Genomic DNA, 18,222 nt, shown 5'->3' on the forward strand with positions numbered 1-18,222 from the left:
GAGTATTCTCAAAAGGGAGTATGATCAGTGGGAGCTAATTATACATTAGTACCAATGACATCGGAAGAGGAAAGGATGAGGGTCTGACGAGAGAATATAGCAAATTATCCTGGAGGATAAAAAGTAGGTCTTCGTGGGTAGTAATATCTGGATTACTCTTTGTGCCGCATGCTAGTGAGAGTAGGAACAGCAGGATAGAGCAGATGAATGTGTGGCTATGGATCTGGTGCAGGGGAGAAGGATTGCCATGTTTGGATCATTGGAATCTCTGCTGGGGTAGAATTGACGTGCATAAGAAGGATGGATTGTACCTGAATTGGAAGGTGTCTAATATCCAGGCAGGGAGATTGGCTAGTGCTACTCAGGAGGCATTAAACCAGTGAGGGAGTGGGGGGTAAACCTAAAGAGATAGTGAGAGAAGAGGTATGTCTGAGGCTGGTACAGTTGAGAAGTTAGACAGTCAAGGCAGGCAAGGGCAAGGCACAGAACGAGGTGGGACAGAGCAGTTTCACTGCATTTATTTCAGTGCAAGAGGCCCGTCAGGGAAGGCAGATGAGCTGAGGGTATGGTTTTGAACATGGGACTGGGACATCATGGATATTACAGAAACGTGGCTCAGTGATGGATAGGATTGGCAGCTTAATGTTCTAGGGTGCAATGGGAAGGATAGAAAGGGGGACGAGAGGAGGCAGAATGGCGTTTTGGATTAGGGATACCTTTATGGTTGTGCTCAGGGAGGATATTGGGAGTATTTCCAGTGAAGTTACTTGGATAGAATTGGGAAATAAGAAAGGGATGATCACCTTGTTGTGGTTGTCTGCTTGGGTTTCGTCTGGTTGCTCTGGTTTCCTCCCACAGTCCAAAGATGTGTAGGATGGGTGGGTTATCCAGGCTGAATTGCCCATAGTGTTCAGGGATGTGCTGGCCAGGTGGATTGCTCATTGGAATTGCAACGTTATCGGGGTAGGGTAGAAGGCTCTGATGTTCAGTGTGGATGTGATGGGCTGAATGGCCCGCTTCCACGCTGTCTGGATTCTCTGATAATTCTACTAGCTTTAAAATAGTTACAGAAAATAATAGACCAGATCTAATAGGTAGCCTTCTAAATTGGACAATTTCGATGGCACAAGGTAAGAACTTGCAAAATTTGTTTGCGGGAGGTTATTTCCAGGGAAAGGGATGGCTGGACAAAAGAGTAACCAGGCAGAGAATAGCAACCCTCAAAAATCAGTAAGGCTGTCTATGGAACCGCAGGCGGTGGGAGAGATTCTGTAAGTATTTCACATCAGTTTTTACTGAAAAATGATATGGAAGCTAGAGAGTTTGGAGAAATAAATAGCGATAATTTGGCAATTGTTCATATTACAGTGGAGGAGGTACTGGATGTTTTAAAAAGCAGAAAGGTGGATAAATCCCAGGAATCTGAGCAGGTGTATCCCAGAACTTTGTGGGAAGCCAGGGAAGTGATTGCTGGGCCCCTCGCTGAGATATTTGTATCATCAATTGCCACAGACAAGGTGCTGAAAGATGGGTGCCATTATTTGAGAAAGTTAAAAATCACACACCAGGTTATAGTCAAACAGGTTTATTTGGAAGTGTGCTTCCAATTAAACCGTTTGGACTATAACCTGGTGTTGTGTGATTTCTAACTTTGTACACCCCAGTCCAATACCGGCATCTCCAAATCATTATTTGAGAAAGGTAGTAAGGAAAAGCCAGGGAACTATAGACCGGTGAGCCTGAAGTCAGTGGCAGGCAAGTTGTTGGAAGGGATTCTCAGGGACAGGATTTACATGTCATTGGAAAGGCAAGAAAAGATTAGGGATAGTCAGCATGGCTTTGTGCATGGAAGTCATTAACTTGGACTTGAGAAAGACACAAGGTTCCACAGAACAGGCTGGTTAGCAAGTTCAACACCATAGAATACAGGCGGAACTAGCTATTTGGATACAAAATTGTTTGGAAGATCAAAGAGTCATAGATGTACAACACAGAAGCAGAGACCCTTCGGTCCAACCAGTACATGCTGACCAGATATCCCAACGCAATGTAGTCCCACCTGCCTGCACCCGGCCCTTATCCTTCCTATTCATATACCCAATAAGATGCCTTATAAATGTTGCATTCGTCCAACCTCCACCACTTCCTCTGGCAACTCATTCCATACACGTACCACCCTCTGTGAAAACGTTGCCCCACAAGTCTCTTTAAAGTCTTTCCCCTCTCACCCTAAACCTATGCCCTCTAGTGCTGGGATCCACCACCCCAGGGAAGAGACTTTGTCTATTTATCCTATCCATGCCCCTCATGATTTTTTATACCTCTATAAGCTCACCTCTCAGCTTCCGATGCTCCAGGGAAAATAGCCCCAGTCTATTCAAAATCTATTCAACCCCCAGCTGAGCTCAAATCCTCCAATCCTGGTAACTTTCTTGTAAATCTTTTCTGAACCCTTTCAAGTTTCACAACATCCTTCCGAGAGGAAGGAGACCAGATTTGTACGCAATATTCCAATAGTGGCCTCACCAATGCCCTGTACAGCCACAACATGACCTCCCAACTCCTGTACTTAATGTTCTAACCATATGCCGCCTTCACTATCCTATCTACCTGTGGCTACACTTTCAAGGAGCTATGAACCTGCACTCCAAGGTCTCTTTGTTCAGTAACACTCCTCAGGACCTTACCATTAAGTGTATAAGTCCTGCTAAGATTTGATTTCCCCAAATGCCACTCCTCAGCCCATTCACTCATCTGATCAAGATCCCGTTGTACTCTGAGGTAATTGTTTTCACTGTCCACTACACCTCCAACTTTGGTGTCATCTCACTAACTATGCCTGCTATGTTCACATCCAAGTCATTCATATAAATGACGAAAAGTAGTGGATCCAGCACTGACCCTTGTGGCACTCCACTGGTCACAGGCCTCCAGTCTGAAAAACAACCCTCCACCATCACCCTCTGTCTTCTGCCTTTGAGCCAGTTCTGGATCCCAATTGGCTAGTTCTCCCTGTATGCCATGAGCTCTAACCTTGCTGAGCAGTCAGTGTCTTGGTGAAGGGTGCTTTTAGGACTGGAAACCTGTGGTGAGCAAAATGCTGTCAGGCTGGGTGCTGGGTCCATTGCTTTTTGTCATTTATATCAGTGATTTCCATGTGAATATAGGAGCTATGGTTAGTAGGTTTACAGTAGACACCAAAATTTGAGGTGCAGTGGACGGTAAAGTTACCTCAGAGTACAATGAGACTCCGATCAAATGGGCTGAGGAGTGGCAGATGAAGTTTAATTTTGATAAATGTGAGGTTCTGCATTTTGGAAAAGCAAATCAGGGCCGGACTTCTACACTTAATGGGAAGGTCCTGGGCAGTGTTGCTGAACGAAGAGATCTTGGAATGCAGGTTCATAGTTCCTTGAAAGTGGAATCATAGATAGGCAGGGTAGTGAAGAAGGTGTTTAGTATTCTTGCCTTTATCGGTCAGTGCATTGAGTACAGGAGTTGTGACGTCATTTTGCGGCTGTACAGGACATTGATTCAGTCACTTCTGGAATTCTGCTTTCAGTCCTGGTCTCCCCACTATCGAAATGAAATTGTGAAACTTGAAAGGATTCAGAAAAGTTGTGCAAAGATGTTTCCAGGGTTGAGGGATTGAGCTATAGGGAGAGGCTGAATAGGCTGAAGCTGTTTTCACTGGAGAATCGGATGCTGAGGGGTGACCATAGAGGTTGATAAAATCGTGAGGGGCATGGATAAGGTAAACAGCTAGGGTCTTATTCCTGTTTAGGTGAGTCCAAAACTAGAAAGCACAGGCGTGAGGGAAAAGATTGAAAAGGGATATTAGGGGCAAAGTTTCAAGCTGAACATGATACGTGTATGGAATAAGCTGCCAGAGAAAGTGTGGACGCTGGTATAGTTACAACATTTAAAACGCATCTCATTGGATATGTGATTGGGAAAGGTTTAGAAGGCTATGGGCCAAGTGCTGGCACGTGGGACGAGATTAATTTAGGATATCTGGTCGGCATGGACAATTTGGACAAAAGGGTTTGTTTCTGTGTTGTACATCTCTACGACACTAATAAATTAAAATTAAGATAGGTTTCTCTTTTATGGAGAGTTAGCAGAAGGTCAGACAATTCTCCTTGGAGCTGAGAAGGTTAAGCAGTGATTTCGACCAGGAGTTGATTTGTTTCCAGGATATTTCATTTATAGAGAGACAGAGTGAGAAATTTTTAACGTCACAATTTTTAGTAACTACTTTCAGGTAACTGGCAAATTATGCAGGTTAAAAATGTGAAGATTATTTTACTCACTAAGTTCTGAGCATCTGGAACAGTTTGAAAGACAGCTGAATGCAGATTCAGTAGCTATTGTCAAAACAAATTTGAAATTTAACTTTTTAAGGAAGGATTTGGAAGGCTATGTCCAAATGGGAGTTGAGTTGGAACTGACTGGTACCATCTCCAGAGGGAGAGAGTACAGCCCCAATGGGCTGAATAGCTCCCAGCCCCTGTGCTCTGTGATACTGCCTCATTCACTGTGAATGATGAAGCTCATCACAGGACAGAACTGTAGAGATGTACAGCATGAAAATACACCCTTTGGTTAAACTGGTCCATGCTGACCAGTTATCCCAACCTAATCTAAGTTCCATTTGCCAACACTTGGCTCATATCACTCTGCACCTTTCCTATTCATATACCCATCCAGATGCCAAATGGTATAATTGTACCAACATCCTCCACTTCCCGACAGAAGATTCCATACATGCACCAACCTCGGTGGGAAAAAAAATTGCCCCTCTGATCCATTTTAAATTCTTCCCCTCTCATGTTAAACCTATGCTCTCTCATTCTGGACTCACCACCCCAGGGAAACGACCTTGTCTATTTATCCTACCCATGCCCCTCATGATTTTATAAACCTCTATGAGGTCACCCCTCACCCTCTGATGCACCTGGAGGATCCCACCACTCAGGTCACAATGGGGCCTGGCTGATTGACACAGCTTCAGACCAATCGGAGAGTTGGCATGATCCTCCAGCCAATGGGAGTGAATGAGGGGTGGGTCCAGCAGGCCAACACATGACCATCAGCTTTGCAGGCGCAGTGTCACTGTGAGGGAGGACTCAGTGAGTGTGAAGGGAGTGGGAGAGAATGCAGAGACTGGGAGAGAGATGGAGTTAGTGTGGACTGGGAGGGTTGATAAACACTGTTTCAGTCTGCTAGAACTGAATTAGATTCTCCGGGTAAATTGAAAGAACTGTGGATGCTGTAAATCACACACAACAACTGAAAGTACTGGAAAAGCTCAGCAGATCTGGCAGCATCTGTGAAGTGAAATCGGTTCGCATTTTGGATTCGGTGACATCCTCAGGAACTGATGCTACTGAGAAAAAAATGTTGGTTTTTATGCAGAAGGTAGGGGTTAAGGAGTAAATGATAGGGGGGGATAGAGTCCAAAGAGAGAGATAGGAGCAGTTGGACAAAGGAGTGGATAACGATCTGAGGGGGAGGGTGAATAGCTGTTTATGGGGACTGTTAGTGGCTAACCATAGGTAGTGTGTAATGCCAGGCTATGTAATAAAAAGGCCTGGTGTGTGGGGTAAGGGGCAAAGACACTAGGACGTGGGAGAGTTCAGGACCTAAAATTATTGAATTTGATGTTGAAGCCAGAGGATTGTAGGGTCCCCGACTGGGAGATGAGGCGTTGTTCTTCCAGCTTGTGTTAGTGTGGCGCTGGAAAAGCACAGCAGGTCAGGCAGCATCCAAGGAGCAGGAGAATTGACATATTGGGCATGTAAGCACTTCATCAGAAATGTGGGAGTTGGGGGAAGAGGGCTGTGAGATAAATAGGGAGGGGTGTTTGGGGTTGGGGGGAAGGGAGCTACGAAGAGACTAGGTAGATGTAGATGGGGTAGTGGTGAGAGGGTGGAATGGATAATTGGGAAGGAAGATGGAGAGGTGGGACAGTTCAGGAGGCCAGTGCCGAGTTGGAGGGTTGAATCTGTGATGAGGTGGGGGAGAGGAGATGAGGAAACCTTGATGCCGTGTGGTTGAAAGGTTCCAAGGTCGAGGATGAGGTGTTCTTCCTCCAGGCATCGGGTGGCTCGGATTTGGGGGTGGAGGACACCCAGGACTTGCATGTCCTTGGCAGCGTGGCGGCGGAGGGGATGTAGCTGAAGTGGTCGGCCACAAGGTGGTAGGGTTGGTTGGTGCATGTGCCCCAGAAATATTCCCTGAAATATTCCACAAGTTGGCGTCCTGACTCCCCAGTGCAGAGGAGACCACATTGAGAGCAAAGGACACAATAGTTGAGGTGTTTGGGTGGGCAGGGAATTCTCTGCTGGATGTGGGAGGATCCTTTGGGCCTTGGATGGAGGTGAGGGGAAGGTGTGGGCACAGGTTTTACACCACTTGCAGTGGCAAGCGAAGGTGCTGGGAGTGGAGGATGGGTTGGTGGGGAGCTTGGACCTAATGAGGAAGTCACAGAGGGAATGGTCTCTGTGGAATGCTGAAAGGGGAGGGGAGGGAAATATATCTCTGATGGGGTCTGATTGTAGGTGGTGGAAATGGCAGAGGATGATGTGTTGTATTTGGGTGGAAGGTGAGGAGTGGGGGGGATCCCATCCTTGTTGGGGTTGGAAGGGTGGGGTTCAAGGGCAGTGGTGTGGGAAGGGGAGGAGATACACTGGAGGGCATTGTTGACCACATGGGAGGGGAAATTGCAGTCCTTGAAATAGGAGACCATTTGGTATGTTCTGGAGTGTTCTGCCAGCTTGTATCAAGCTTCACTGGAACACCGCAGTAAGCATGAGACAGAGATGTTGGACAGGGAACAGTCTTGTGTGTTAAAGTGACAGGCAACTTGAAGCTCCGGGACCTTTTTGCAGCCACAATGTAACTCATCAGTCACCATTTCCACCACCGCCACTCAGATGCTACCAGGTTCCTGTCTCCTCCACTAACAGCTTTCCACCCTCCCACCAGATCGTTATTCACTCCTTTGTCTTTCCAAATGTTCCTGTCTCTCTTTGCACTCTGTCCCCACTTATTATTTACTCTTTAACCCTTATCTCCTGTAGTCCAAAGATGTGCAGGTCCGGTGAATTGGCCCAGCTAAATTTCCCGTAGTGTTCAGGGATGTGCATTAGTCCGGGGAAATGGAGAGTAATAGGGAGGGGAATGAATCTGGGTGGGATGAACTTCAGAGGGTGGGTGTGGAATTGTTGGGCCGAAGAGCCCGTTTCCACGCTATAGGGATTCTACTTTTCCCAGCTGTCTTCAGTTCTGCTGAAGAGTCACAGAACCCGTGATGACCCTTGGTGTGTGCAGGAGGCGGAACGGGGAGAGTGGCAGCAGAAACCGGATGAGATGTATCAGTGTAGACTGGGAGGGTTTAGTTACACTCTGTGTAGGTCGTTAATCTGAATTAGAAAATCTTGGTCCCACGTTTGCAGCAAAGGGGAAAACAGCTGTGGGCCTCAGGCAGTGAGCGGTCCTGGGTTATGGCTGCCATCTTTATTTGGGGCAAGGTACAGCAAGGCGCAGGCACATGTCCTCTTTTGGGGAGGGGGGCGGGGTGATTTCAAGAGGAGTGTTTACACATCAAACACATACCAAGAGAAGTGTTCGCCTTCACTATTCACCTTGCACTGATTGTGAGCTTTGTTTTGCGAATTCATTTTCTAGGATATTAATTGAGAATAATTGAGACTGGGATCTCAAAAACAAGTTTCTACAGTCAGCGGAGTCATCAGGGTCTGAATATCATTGGCATTTAACTGTGGAACGAGAAAGGTTTGTTCATTCTGGGAAAATGTCACCAATAGTTTTGTCAAGCAAAAAGCAGAAAGATGTTCAAGTTCATGGTCAGAGCACCCTTTGGGTATGTGTTCAATTCTTGGCCCTGCAGCTGTGGAAGGAGGTATTGGCCTGAGAGAGAGCATAGATTTATCCAAATGCCAGATATAGTCCCAGTCACCCACTTCATGATGTTAACCTGTAAAGTCCCGACTTCCAATTCCCTGCAAGCTTCTCATAGAATTTCCTTGTGGACTCAAATTCCAACACCATTTCAGGTGGAACGTTCCAGATTCTGACAACTGTCTGTTCATCCAGAAACTGCTGAAGTCCATGTTGACTCTGTGGTTACAAAGGGCTGAATTGAAAGATGAGATGCTGTTCCTGAGCTCCCATTGAGATGCATTAGAACAGTACAGGAGGCTGAGGGCGGTGTAGGTGTGAGCAGACAATGAAAACGACAGGGCTGCACTGTGAGGGCTGCTTGGCTCAATGAGAGTGTTTTGGAGTTGGGTGTAAACAGAGTGAGGTGAGACTGGGAGAAGGTGAAGCTGAAACTCAAGTTTAGTTCAGGCCATTCAGTAATTCACGTGGTCCCAATGGGAACAGCCAATTTCTCAGTGATACCTGCTGAGTATTTAAGTTTTTAAAGTATGACATATCTGCTGAAGTGAAGATATTTTTTTATTATAATGTACATGTTTGAAGTGAAGGAAGGTTGCTCACTCGTTTAAATTTTCTTAATGGGAGTAACGAGATGAATGTAGAGAGATGTTGTGATATGGCACCTCAGACCCGTGGTGTGGTCCTCTTGTACAATGTGGGAAATAAGGGACGCTTCCTGTGTGCCTGACGTCTATGTGTGCTGCAAGTGTGTCCATCTGCAGTTACTGGGAAACTGCTTTTCAGACCTGGAGCTGTGAGTGGACTCACTGTGGAGAATCTGAGAATGTTATGGACAGCATGTTTAGTGAGTTAGTCACACTGCAGGTGAGGGCTACACAGGCAGAAAGGGAATGGATGACCATCAGATCAAGGAAAAGGCTCAGGAAGGGGGTGCAGAGGTCCCCAGTGGTCATCCCCTTCTCATACAGATACTGTATCCCGCTTGGGATTCTGTAAGGGCGGGAATGGGTGGGGTAGCTTCTCGGGAAATCAGCACCAGCCAGGGTCATGCCACCACAAAGAGCTACGCTGCACAGAGCGGGAGGAAAGAGAGGAAACACGGCTATAGTGACAGGGGATTCAGTGCTCGGTGTTAGGGCGGACACTGCTGTGGCCACAGACATGAATCCAGGATGGTATGTTACCTCCATAAAGCTAGGATCCGCAATATCATGGGGAGGCTGCAGGACTTTCTGGAGCTGGAGTTAAACAGCCCGTGGTGGTGGAACACACAGATACCAACAACATCGCTAAACAGAGGGATGAGGGCCTGAAAGCTAGATATAGGGAGAGCAGAGATGCATTAAAATGTAGCTCCTGAAACGTAATAATGTCAGACTTACTCCCAGTGCCATGTGCTAGTGAGAGCAGGAATAAGAGGGTAGATCAGCTGGATGTGTGGCTGGGGAAATGGTGTACCAGAGAAAGGTTTAGATTCTTCAGGCACTGGGACTGTTTCTGGGTGGGACCTATACCAGCCTGACCGGTTATCCCTGGGCAGAGCTGAGACAAATCTGATGGGGGCTTTTGCAGTTCCATTTGTGAGGTTTTACCTTGTCTGGCAGGGGGTTGGGAACTAAAGTGTCGGCTTAGATGGGTACGATTCAGGTCAGGGAATGGGAGGTAGAAAATGAGTGATGTAGTCAGCAGCTCAGAAAGCCAAAGAAAAGGAGGATTAAACGAGGATTGAGTCCCTCTTCAGCCATCAGTCCTGCCATCTCAGAAATGTGAGTCAACAAAATATGGAGCTGTATACATGTCTATGACTCTATGTGCTTCAGCAAAATGGTGAAAATCTGCAATAAGAAAATAAATTGCTGGACATCCTCAGCAAGTCTGTCAGCATCTGAAATGGTGACAGATGCCGGAAACATTGCAGCCTTGCAGAAGTGTTTAGATGATCACACCAAGATGTTACACGGAGTGCCAGAACGTGGGACTAGAATAAATAGGCGTTTGATGACCAGCATGGATACGATGGGGCTGGAAAATTGATGTTTCGGGTCAGGACTAGTCATCCGGACTGACAAACTGTCCTGACCCAAAACATCAACTTTCCTGCCCCTCTGATGCTGCCTGACCTGCTGCACTTCCCCAGATCAACATTGTATAAACTCTGACTTCCAGCATCTGCAGCCCTTAACTATCTACACATCTCAGGACTCAGGCAAGTGACCCTCCTTTACTCTCTCTCAGTAACCAGGAGAGTCTTCCTTTGGAAAGGGGAACAAAGGTACACGCAGTACTCAAGGTGTTGTCTCACCAAGGCCCTTCCAGAAAGGGATCCCTGCTCCTGTACTCGAATCCTCTCACTAGGAAGGTCACACATCATTTACATTCTCCACTGCTTCCCACTCCTACCTGCTTCTGAAAAGAGGGAATCTCAGAGAAACACGGAATAAAATGGGGTCAGAGTCTCTGGTATAAAACTGTTGAACACAATGCCCCCATCTTCTCCATATTGGTCATCAAGCGCACGTGCCTGGTGAAATCATCTGAACACTTCTTCAAGGCTGCAATGTTTCCTGCATCTGTCACCATTTCAGATGCTGCCAGACCTGCTGAGGATCTGCAGCACTTTTTTTTCTCTGTTGTAGAGTACTGAAAGGGGGAATTTGTAGTTGAGAAATTCACATTGTATTTCATGTTCAGTTTTGATAGTTACTGGATCCGTGCCGATCTGGATATCATTGGCCTTTTCATCTGGAACGAAAGATGTGCATTCTGCCTGTGGACGAATATCTAAAATGTCAGCGTGACTGGAAAAAGTACTGAGACAGCGAAGTCCATGTTAGCGTGGGGACTGTGGAGAGAGATTTCATTTGGTTTTTGAAAGTCTAAAAAATCATGGCACATTTCCCAGGAACAGTTAAGCCCCAGATTGGTTTTGTATGAGGACAATTTACCATGAAACCAGAAAGACAAAAGGATTCCTGCATCATGGAAAAAGCTGTGAAAATGGAATTGTTGTAACGGAGTGAATTATCGATCATGGATTGTAATCCATTGGCGGTGTCACGTCGGTTCCAGCACCGTGGGGAAACACTGGAAATGTGATGGATGCAGTGTAGGTTCCAGTTATTAAACTGGAAAGGTGCAGAAGAAATTTACAAGGATGATGCCAGGTCTCAGGGGTCTGAGTTACAGGGAGAGGTTAGACAAGCGAGGACTCTTTTGTTTATAGCAGAGGAAACCGAGGGGGAATATATTAAAGAAGTGTATAAGATCATGAGAGGCATGGATAAGGTGAATGCACTCAGCCTTTTTCCCAGGGAATAAGGACTGGTGGGCATCAGTTTAAGGTTAGAGGAGAAAGACTAAAAGGGAACCTGAGGGGCAACTGTTCTATACAGAGGGTGGTATGTGTCCAGACTGAGCTGCCAGTGGAAGTGGTTGAGGCGGGTCTGTTAACAACATGTGAAAGGCATTTGGAAATACATGGATAGGAAAGGGTCAGAAGCAGATGAGCCAAGTGCATGGAAATAGGGTTAGCATGGATGGACATTCTGATCGGCATAGGCCAGTTTGGGCCAAAGGGCCTGTCTCTGCTGTAGGATTCCATGACTAAGTGCATTTGCTATTTCTCCCCTTAACTCTGTTGGTATCCTGGGATGTATTCCATCAGGGCAAAGAGACTTGTCTACCTTTAGCTCCATTAGCTTGCCCAGCTCTAACTCTTTCATGATAATGGTTATTTATAGGTCCTCACCTTCCTCAGTCTCCTTATCAATTACTGGCATGTTCTTCATATCCTCACTGTGAAGTCTGACTGCTGTGTCCTCATATTCCTGACCCCTGCTGGGTAGGAATAACTAGGCACAGAACTCTGAGAGGTCTTCTTTGAATCTTTATTAATGAGACATGGTAGTTACCTGGATATTTTACGTGCAAAATGCCTCCAGGCAGCATCAGGTAACTCCCCGCCTGTCCGGTGTACGGCTCCCATTCTTCTAGCTTTGTGGTTTGTAACTTTGAATAGAGACTATCTCTCAGGATTATCTCCATGGCAACAGCAGTTAAAAAGTCGAGTTCTGTTCAGCACTTTGTGGTTAAACCACACACCCCTCCCCCCCACGCCCCTTTGGCTCCCTCAAGTGTCTGACAGACGCTTCAGTTTCAGTGGGGCTGTCTATCAGGATTCTGATTTGGAGGAGCCGGGGTTGAGGTGGGATCAACAAAGTTAAAAACCACACAACACTAGGTTATAGTCCAACAGGTTTATTTGGAAATACAAGTTTTTGGAGTGTGCTGTGATTTTTAACTTGATCAGGATTATCTCTATGGTAACAGTTAAGTGCTTCAACAATTACAGAGGCCATATGTTCCCAACACAATAGGTTCCCCTCTAGCAGGGTAAACTTGTATTCTGGCCCTGGGGATAGCTACTCATCACTTTTCTCCCCCAATCCCATCCAGCTTTCTGTTGAGCTTTAAAGTTTTTCTAATCTCCTAGTTTCTCCTTGGTCTTTGCCAATTTGTATGCTTTCAATTTCAATTTGATAGACTCCCTTATTTCCTGAGCCACCCATGGCAGCTTACACCATTTCCGACAGTCCTCCCTTTTCACTGATATATACTTTTGCTGAACAGTTTGAAAAATTCTTTGATATTCCTCCACTGTCTGTCAACTGTCCCACCCTAAACTCTGCTTCCAGTCTCCATTAGCCAACTCCTGCCTCATCCTATTGTAGTCTCCTTTGTTCAAGCACAGGATCTTGGGATTGGATTTAATCTTCCCGCTTTCCAACTGTATTCTAAATTCAATCATACTTATCATAAGTCTTTTCATCAGATTACAAGGTGAGGCGATGTTACCTGGGTATTTTGGTTTTCATTGTCAGAGACCTTGGCTTTGTCATAAAGTACGGGATAGATATTCACAACAGAGTATTCTGGACGGTGTGAATAGTACGACACAGTCTAAAACCATACATCACTGTCTCCCCTCAGTTTACAGATTTGGAGATGCCGGTGTTGGACTGGGGTGTATAAATTTAAAAATCTCAACACCAGGTTATAGTCCTTCAGGTTTAATTGGAAACACACTATCTTTCGGAGCGTTGCTCCTTCGTCGTGATCCAATTAAACCTGTTGGACTATAACCTGTTGTGTGATTTTTAACTCCCTTCAGTTTAAAATTGCAAAATCTCCTACATGCTTCCGCACTAAGTTTGGAACGCTAATCCACCTGACTATCCTGCATTTTCCGAAAATCTTCTTTGGTGAAGGTGGTGAGTTTTGGATTCAGCTTTCCAGTTATTACTGTAAGAAGATAAGCATTGGGCACAGGAGAGGCAATGCAGCCCTTTCCACCATTTAATACCATGATGATTAAGCTCACCTCGGTGTCAGCTGGATTTTCCCGCCTGCTCTCTCTCACCCTTCATCTCATTGCAAATTAAACATCTGTATCTCTGCATTAAATTTGCTCATTGTCCTGGCATCCACCGCATTTTGAATAGGGAATTCCACAGATTCACAGCACATTGAGATAGGTACATTCTTCTTCATGAGAATAGAATAGAATCCCTATAGTGCAGAGTCCACACCAACCGAAAAATGACCATTCTATTCAGACTCACCCATTCCCTGTATTTCCCATGGTTAATGGCTTAACCTGCACAGGCATGGACACTGTTGGAATTTAGCATAGCCAATCCACCTAACCAGCACATCTTTGGACTGTGGGATGAAACTGGAGCACCTAGAGGAAACCCGCACAGACATGGGGAGAACATGTAAACTCCACACAGTCGCCTAAGGCTGGAATCAAATCCAGGTCCCTGACGCTGTGAGTCAGCAATGCTAACCATTGAGCCACCTCTGCTTAAAACCTGCTCCTCCAATTAACCACCCCACGCCCCAGTTGGCTGAATCTATATTCCTTATATCAGATAATCAGGTTGTGGAAGCAGATGTCTCAGTAAAACCCAGTGACAGTCCATATGTTCAGTGTGTCTGAATGGGGATCCTATACACAACACCCTCCAGTCCACATTTTCATTCACTTTCCAGAGACAGGGCTCCAGTGGCTTCATGAGGACTACAACTTCCACAATCCCTGAGGCAAGGACCACACGTGTGCGGAGAAACCCAGCACTGTACATGTACAGAATGTGGGCAGGTTTTGGAGCATGTGCTTTGGGTAAGTATACTTTGCAGAAAGTATTTCACACTGTGATTGGCTGGAGGAGGAATGCATCTGCTTATAGTATTGATCAGTTGGGGGCTCAAGGTGTCACCACACCCATGTAGGACCACTCTCCATCCCCAATTCATTGTAATGTTGGGAATCAACTAATGGGGAACAAAGAAGGATCTGACCCATTCTCCCAGACTGAAGGTTCCTCTTCTGTCCAGGATCTGCCATCTCCCTGTCTGTTTCCTTTTGTTTCATTCTGCTGTTACATTACTGACTTGCAGCAACTGAAGGGAAAGGAAGTGAACCCAGAAAGGGTGCAGCATCTAACCAGGGACGGGAAGTGGTGGCATGGATCTGTTTATCAGCAACTCCATGAGAATGTGGAGGGTGTACATTTGGGGGTAGCAGAGTCAGAATGGTGGGAGAGAGTAAGTGGCCTGGAGGGTTACAGCTTTGAGGGAAGAAAGGAAAATAAGATATTCCAGAGAAACAGTCTATTCTGAATTTCTAATATGTGCATATTCCTTTATACAGGGTGCTAGATGGTGAAGATTTGCAGACTGAAATCTCAACATCATGTGCCGATCGTGATTACGTTAACCAGCATTTGAAGATCCAAAGATGGAGAATCACTCGGCCAAAATCCTGCAACACTCTCCCTCCCAGCATTGTCGGTCTCTCTGCACCAAATGACTGTGAATGGTACAAGACAGCAGCTCACTACCATCTTCTCAAGGGTAACTAGAGATGGGGAATAAATGCTGGCTGAGCCAGTGATGCCCATATCCTGGAAATGGTTTCTATCTCTCGTTGCTGAAACCCAGTTGATGTTACTGCAGGATGATGAGGGACGCTGAATACATCCTCCAGGAGGCAGCACCATCACATTACTCCTGCCTACACCCACACAGTAACACAGCAACGTCACTGGAACAAAAGGCAGTGAAACCAAAGGAGGACTTAGATATAGTTCTTCGAGGTAAAGTCATGAAAGGGAATTGGAACACTGCAGGAACAGGAGACTGAGCTGGATGGTCAGCTGTTTCCCATTGAATGGTGGAGCAGGATCGAAAGGCCGAATAGCCTCCTCCTGCTGCTATCTCCCAGGTGTGTATATAGCCATAGAGCCCGGGTAGGAAGGAGTAGGCAGGGCAGGGATTCTCCAGGAGATTGCACTTCCACAACAGTTTTCAGTGAGGGATGGTTTGATGGATTGTATTTCACATTTATCTTTAACACAAGGTTTGTAAATTTTGGTTTTAAAATGTTGTAAAAGTTTTTTTGCACAGTAAATAAAATTAACGAAAATAAATTAATCTGTCAGAATATAACAGTTTTAAAACTTTTAATCTTTTGTAAAACAAAATCCTGTCTTCTCCCGGACACCATCACTTTCCAGTTACTCAAACTCCAGGGAAATATTCCCTCCCTTTCTGAACTTTTGGTTTGATTTAACTGCTTTTCAGTTCTTGATCTGTGAATCGTGAAGCGTTCTTTTTCCCTATTTCTCCGACCCAGAAATGTTATCACAGCAACCTTCCCACCATCAAAATCATCATTACGCCATTTTGCTTTTGGCTAATATATAATCACCAGCAGTGCAAAAGTGAGGACTGCAGATGCTGGAAACCAGAGCCTAGATTAGAGGGGTGCTGGAAAAGGGCTTTTGCCAAAATGTTGATTTTCCAGCTCCTCGGATCCTGCCTGACCTGCTGTGCTTTTCCAGAACCACTCTAATCTAGACATATAATCACCAGCAGTAAACCATTTGTGTAACCGATAGAATATTTCCAAACAAAGCCCATTACGGGCCAAGCAAACCATTATAAGTGACAGAGTGAGAAGGGACTAAATCAAAGTAGAATTGTGCGGAGGGGGCAGCGGTGGAGATAAAGCACTATTTCCCCCGCGGTGCCCACCTCTATGTAAAGGCATCAAGAGCATTGATACACACCACATGCTCCTTCTCCAAGGACACCCTGCTGTGTAGCCTTTATCCTCAATCATAGAATAGAATCCCTACAGTGTGGAAGGAGAACATTGGCCCATCAAACCCCATCGACCATGCGAAGAACATCACGCCCAGAGCACTCCATCCCTGTAACACTGCATTTCCCATGGCTGATCCACCTAGTCTGCACATTCCTGGACACTGTGGACAAGTTAACATTCGCATCTTTGGGCTGTGGGAGGAAACCAGTGCACCTGGAGGGGACCCACACTATCATAGGGAGAATGTGGGAACTGAAAATGTGTTGCTGGTAAAGCACAGCAGGTCAGGCAGCATCCAAGGAACAGGAGAATCGATGTTTCGGGCATAAGCCCTTCATCAGGAATGAGGAAAGTGTGTTCAGCAGGTTAAGATAAAAGGTAGGGAGGAGGGACTTGGGGAGGGGCATTGGAAATGTGATAGGTGGAAAGAGGTCAAGGTGAGGGTGATAGGTTAGAGTGGGGTGGGGGCGGAGAGGTCGGGAAGAAGATTGCAGGTTAGGAAGGCGGTGCTGAGTTCGAGGGATTTGACTGAGACAAGGTGGGGGGAGGGGAAATGAGGAAACTGGTGAAATCCGAGTTCATCCCTTGTGGTTGGAGGGTTCCCAGGTGGAAGATGAGGCGCTCTTCCTCCAACCGTCGTGTTGTTGTGGTCTGGCGGTGGAGGAGTCCAAAGACCTGCATATCCTTGGTGGAGTGGGAGGGGGAGTTGAAGTGTTGGGCCACAGGGTGGTTGGGTTGGTTGGTCTGGGTGTCCCAGAGGTGTTCTCTGAAGCGCTCTGCGAGTAGGCGGCCTGTCTCCCCAATATAGAGGAGGCCACATCGGGTGCAGCGGATGCAATAGATAATGTGTGTGGAGGTGCAGGTGAATTTCTAGCGGATATGGAAGTTTCCTTTGGGGCCTTGGAGGGAAGTGAGGGGGGAGGTGTGGGCGCAAGTCTTACACCTCCTGCGGTTGCAGGGGAAGGTGCCAGGAGTGGAGGTTGGTTTGGTGGGGGGGGGGGGGTGTGTGGATCTGACGAGGAAGTCACGGAGGGAATGGTCTTTACGGAACGCTGATAGGGGAGGGGAGGGAAATATATCCCTGGTGGTGGGGTCCGTTTGGAGGTGGCGGAAATGATGGCGAATGATATACTGTATGTGGAGATTGGTGGGGTGGGAGGTGAGGACCAGTGGGGTTCTATCCTAGTGGCGGTTGGAGGGGCGGGGCTCAAGGGTGGAGGAGCGGGAAGTGGAAGACATACGGTGGAGGGCATTGTCGACTACGTCGGGGGGGGGTAATTGCGGTCCTTGAAGAAGGAGACCATCTGGGTTGTACGGTTTTGGAACTGGTCCTCCTGGGAGCAGATGCGGCGGAGACGAAGGAATTGAGAGAATGGGATGGCGTTTTTAAAGGGGGCAGGGTGGGAGGAGATGTAGTCAAGGTAGCTGTGGGAGTCGGTCGGTTTGTAGTAGATGTCGGTGTTGATTCGGTCACCCGAGATAGAAATAGAGAGGTCTAGGAAGGGGAGGGAGGAATCTGATACTGTCCAGGTAAATTTGAGGTCGGGGTGGAAGGTGTTGGTAAAGTAGATGAACTGTTCAACCTCCGCGTGGGAGCACGAGGCGGCACCGATACAGTCATCGATGTAGCGGAGGAAAAGGTGGGGGGTGGGGCCAGTGTAGTTGCGGAAGATGGATTGTTCCACATATCCTATGAAGAGGCAGGCATAGCTGGGGCCCATGCGGGTGCCCATGGCTACTCCTTTGGTTTGGAGGAAGTGGGAGGATTTGAAAGAAAAGTTGTTCAGGGTGAGGACCAGTTCAGTCAGTCGGAGGAGGGTGTCAGTGGAAGGGTACTGGTTGGTATGGCGGGAACGGAAGAAGCGGAGGGCTTTGAGTCCTTCGTGATGGGGGATGGAGTGTAAAGGGACTGGATGTCCATGGTGAAGATAAGGCGTTGGGGACCGGGGAAGCGAAAATCATGGAGCAGGTGGAGGGCATGGGTAGTGTCTCGAACGTAGGTGGGGAGTTCTTGGACTAAGGGGCACAGGACCATGTCGAGGTATGCAGAGATGAGTTCGGTGGGGCAGGAGCAGGCTGAGACAATGGGTCGGCCAGGGCAGTCAGGTTTGTGGATTTTG

At 46.8% G+C, this 18,222-nt stretch overlaps 1 protein-coding gene across 8 annotated transcripts in view; it reads left to right on the forward strand.

Annotated features, from left to right (window-relative positions):
• Window positions 1-15,425, forward strand: part of LOC148135631 (uncharacterized) — a 40,948-nt gene extending 25,523 nt beyond the window's left edge. For 7 of the 8 annotated variants that reach the window (XR_015755033.1, XR_015755032.1, XR_015755030.1 and 4 more), the window contains one exon: window positions 14,645-15,425. Coding sequence is in view for 1 of the 8 variants with exons in the window: in XM_087984531.1 (XP_087840657.1) it covers window positions 13,984-14,113; window positions 14,645-14,652 (138 nt within the window). In the remaining 7 variants the exon portion in view is untranslated. Of the gene's footprint in view, window positions 1-13,983; window positions 14,114-14,644 lie in introns of all 8 variants that reach the window. The other variant, XM_087984531.1, reaches the window with a different exon arrangement.
• The last annotated feature ends 2,797 nt before the right edge of the window (window positions 15,426-18,222 follow it).

This window comes from Chiloscyllium plagiosum, unplaced genomic scaffold (genome assembly GCF_037043375.1).
Source record: "Chiloscyllium plagiosum isolate Xiang-an unplaced genomic scaffold, Cpla_swu_hap1 HiC_scaffold_49, whole genome shotgun sequence".
NCBI classification, from domain to species: Eukaryota; Metazoa; Chordata; class Chondrichthyes; order Orectolobiformes; family Hemiscylliidae; genus Chiloscyllium; species Chiloscyllium plagiosum.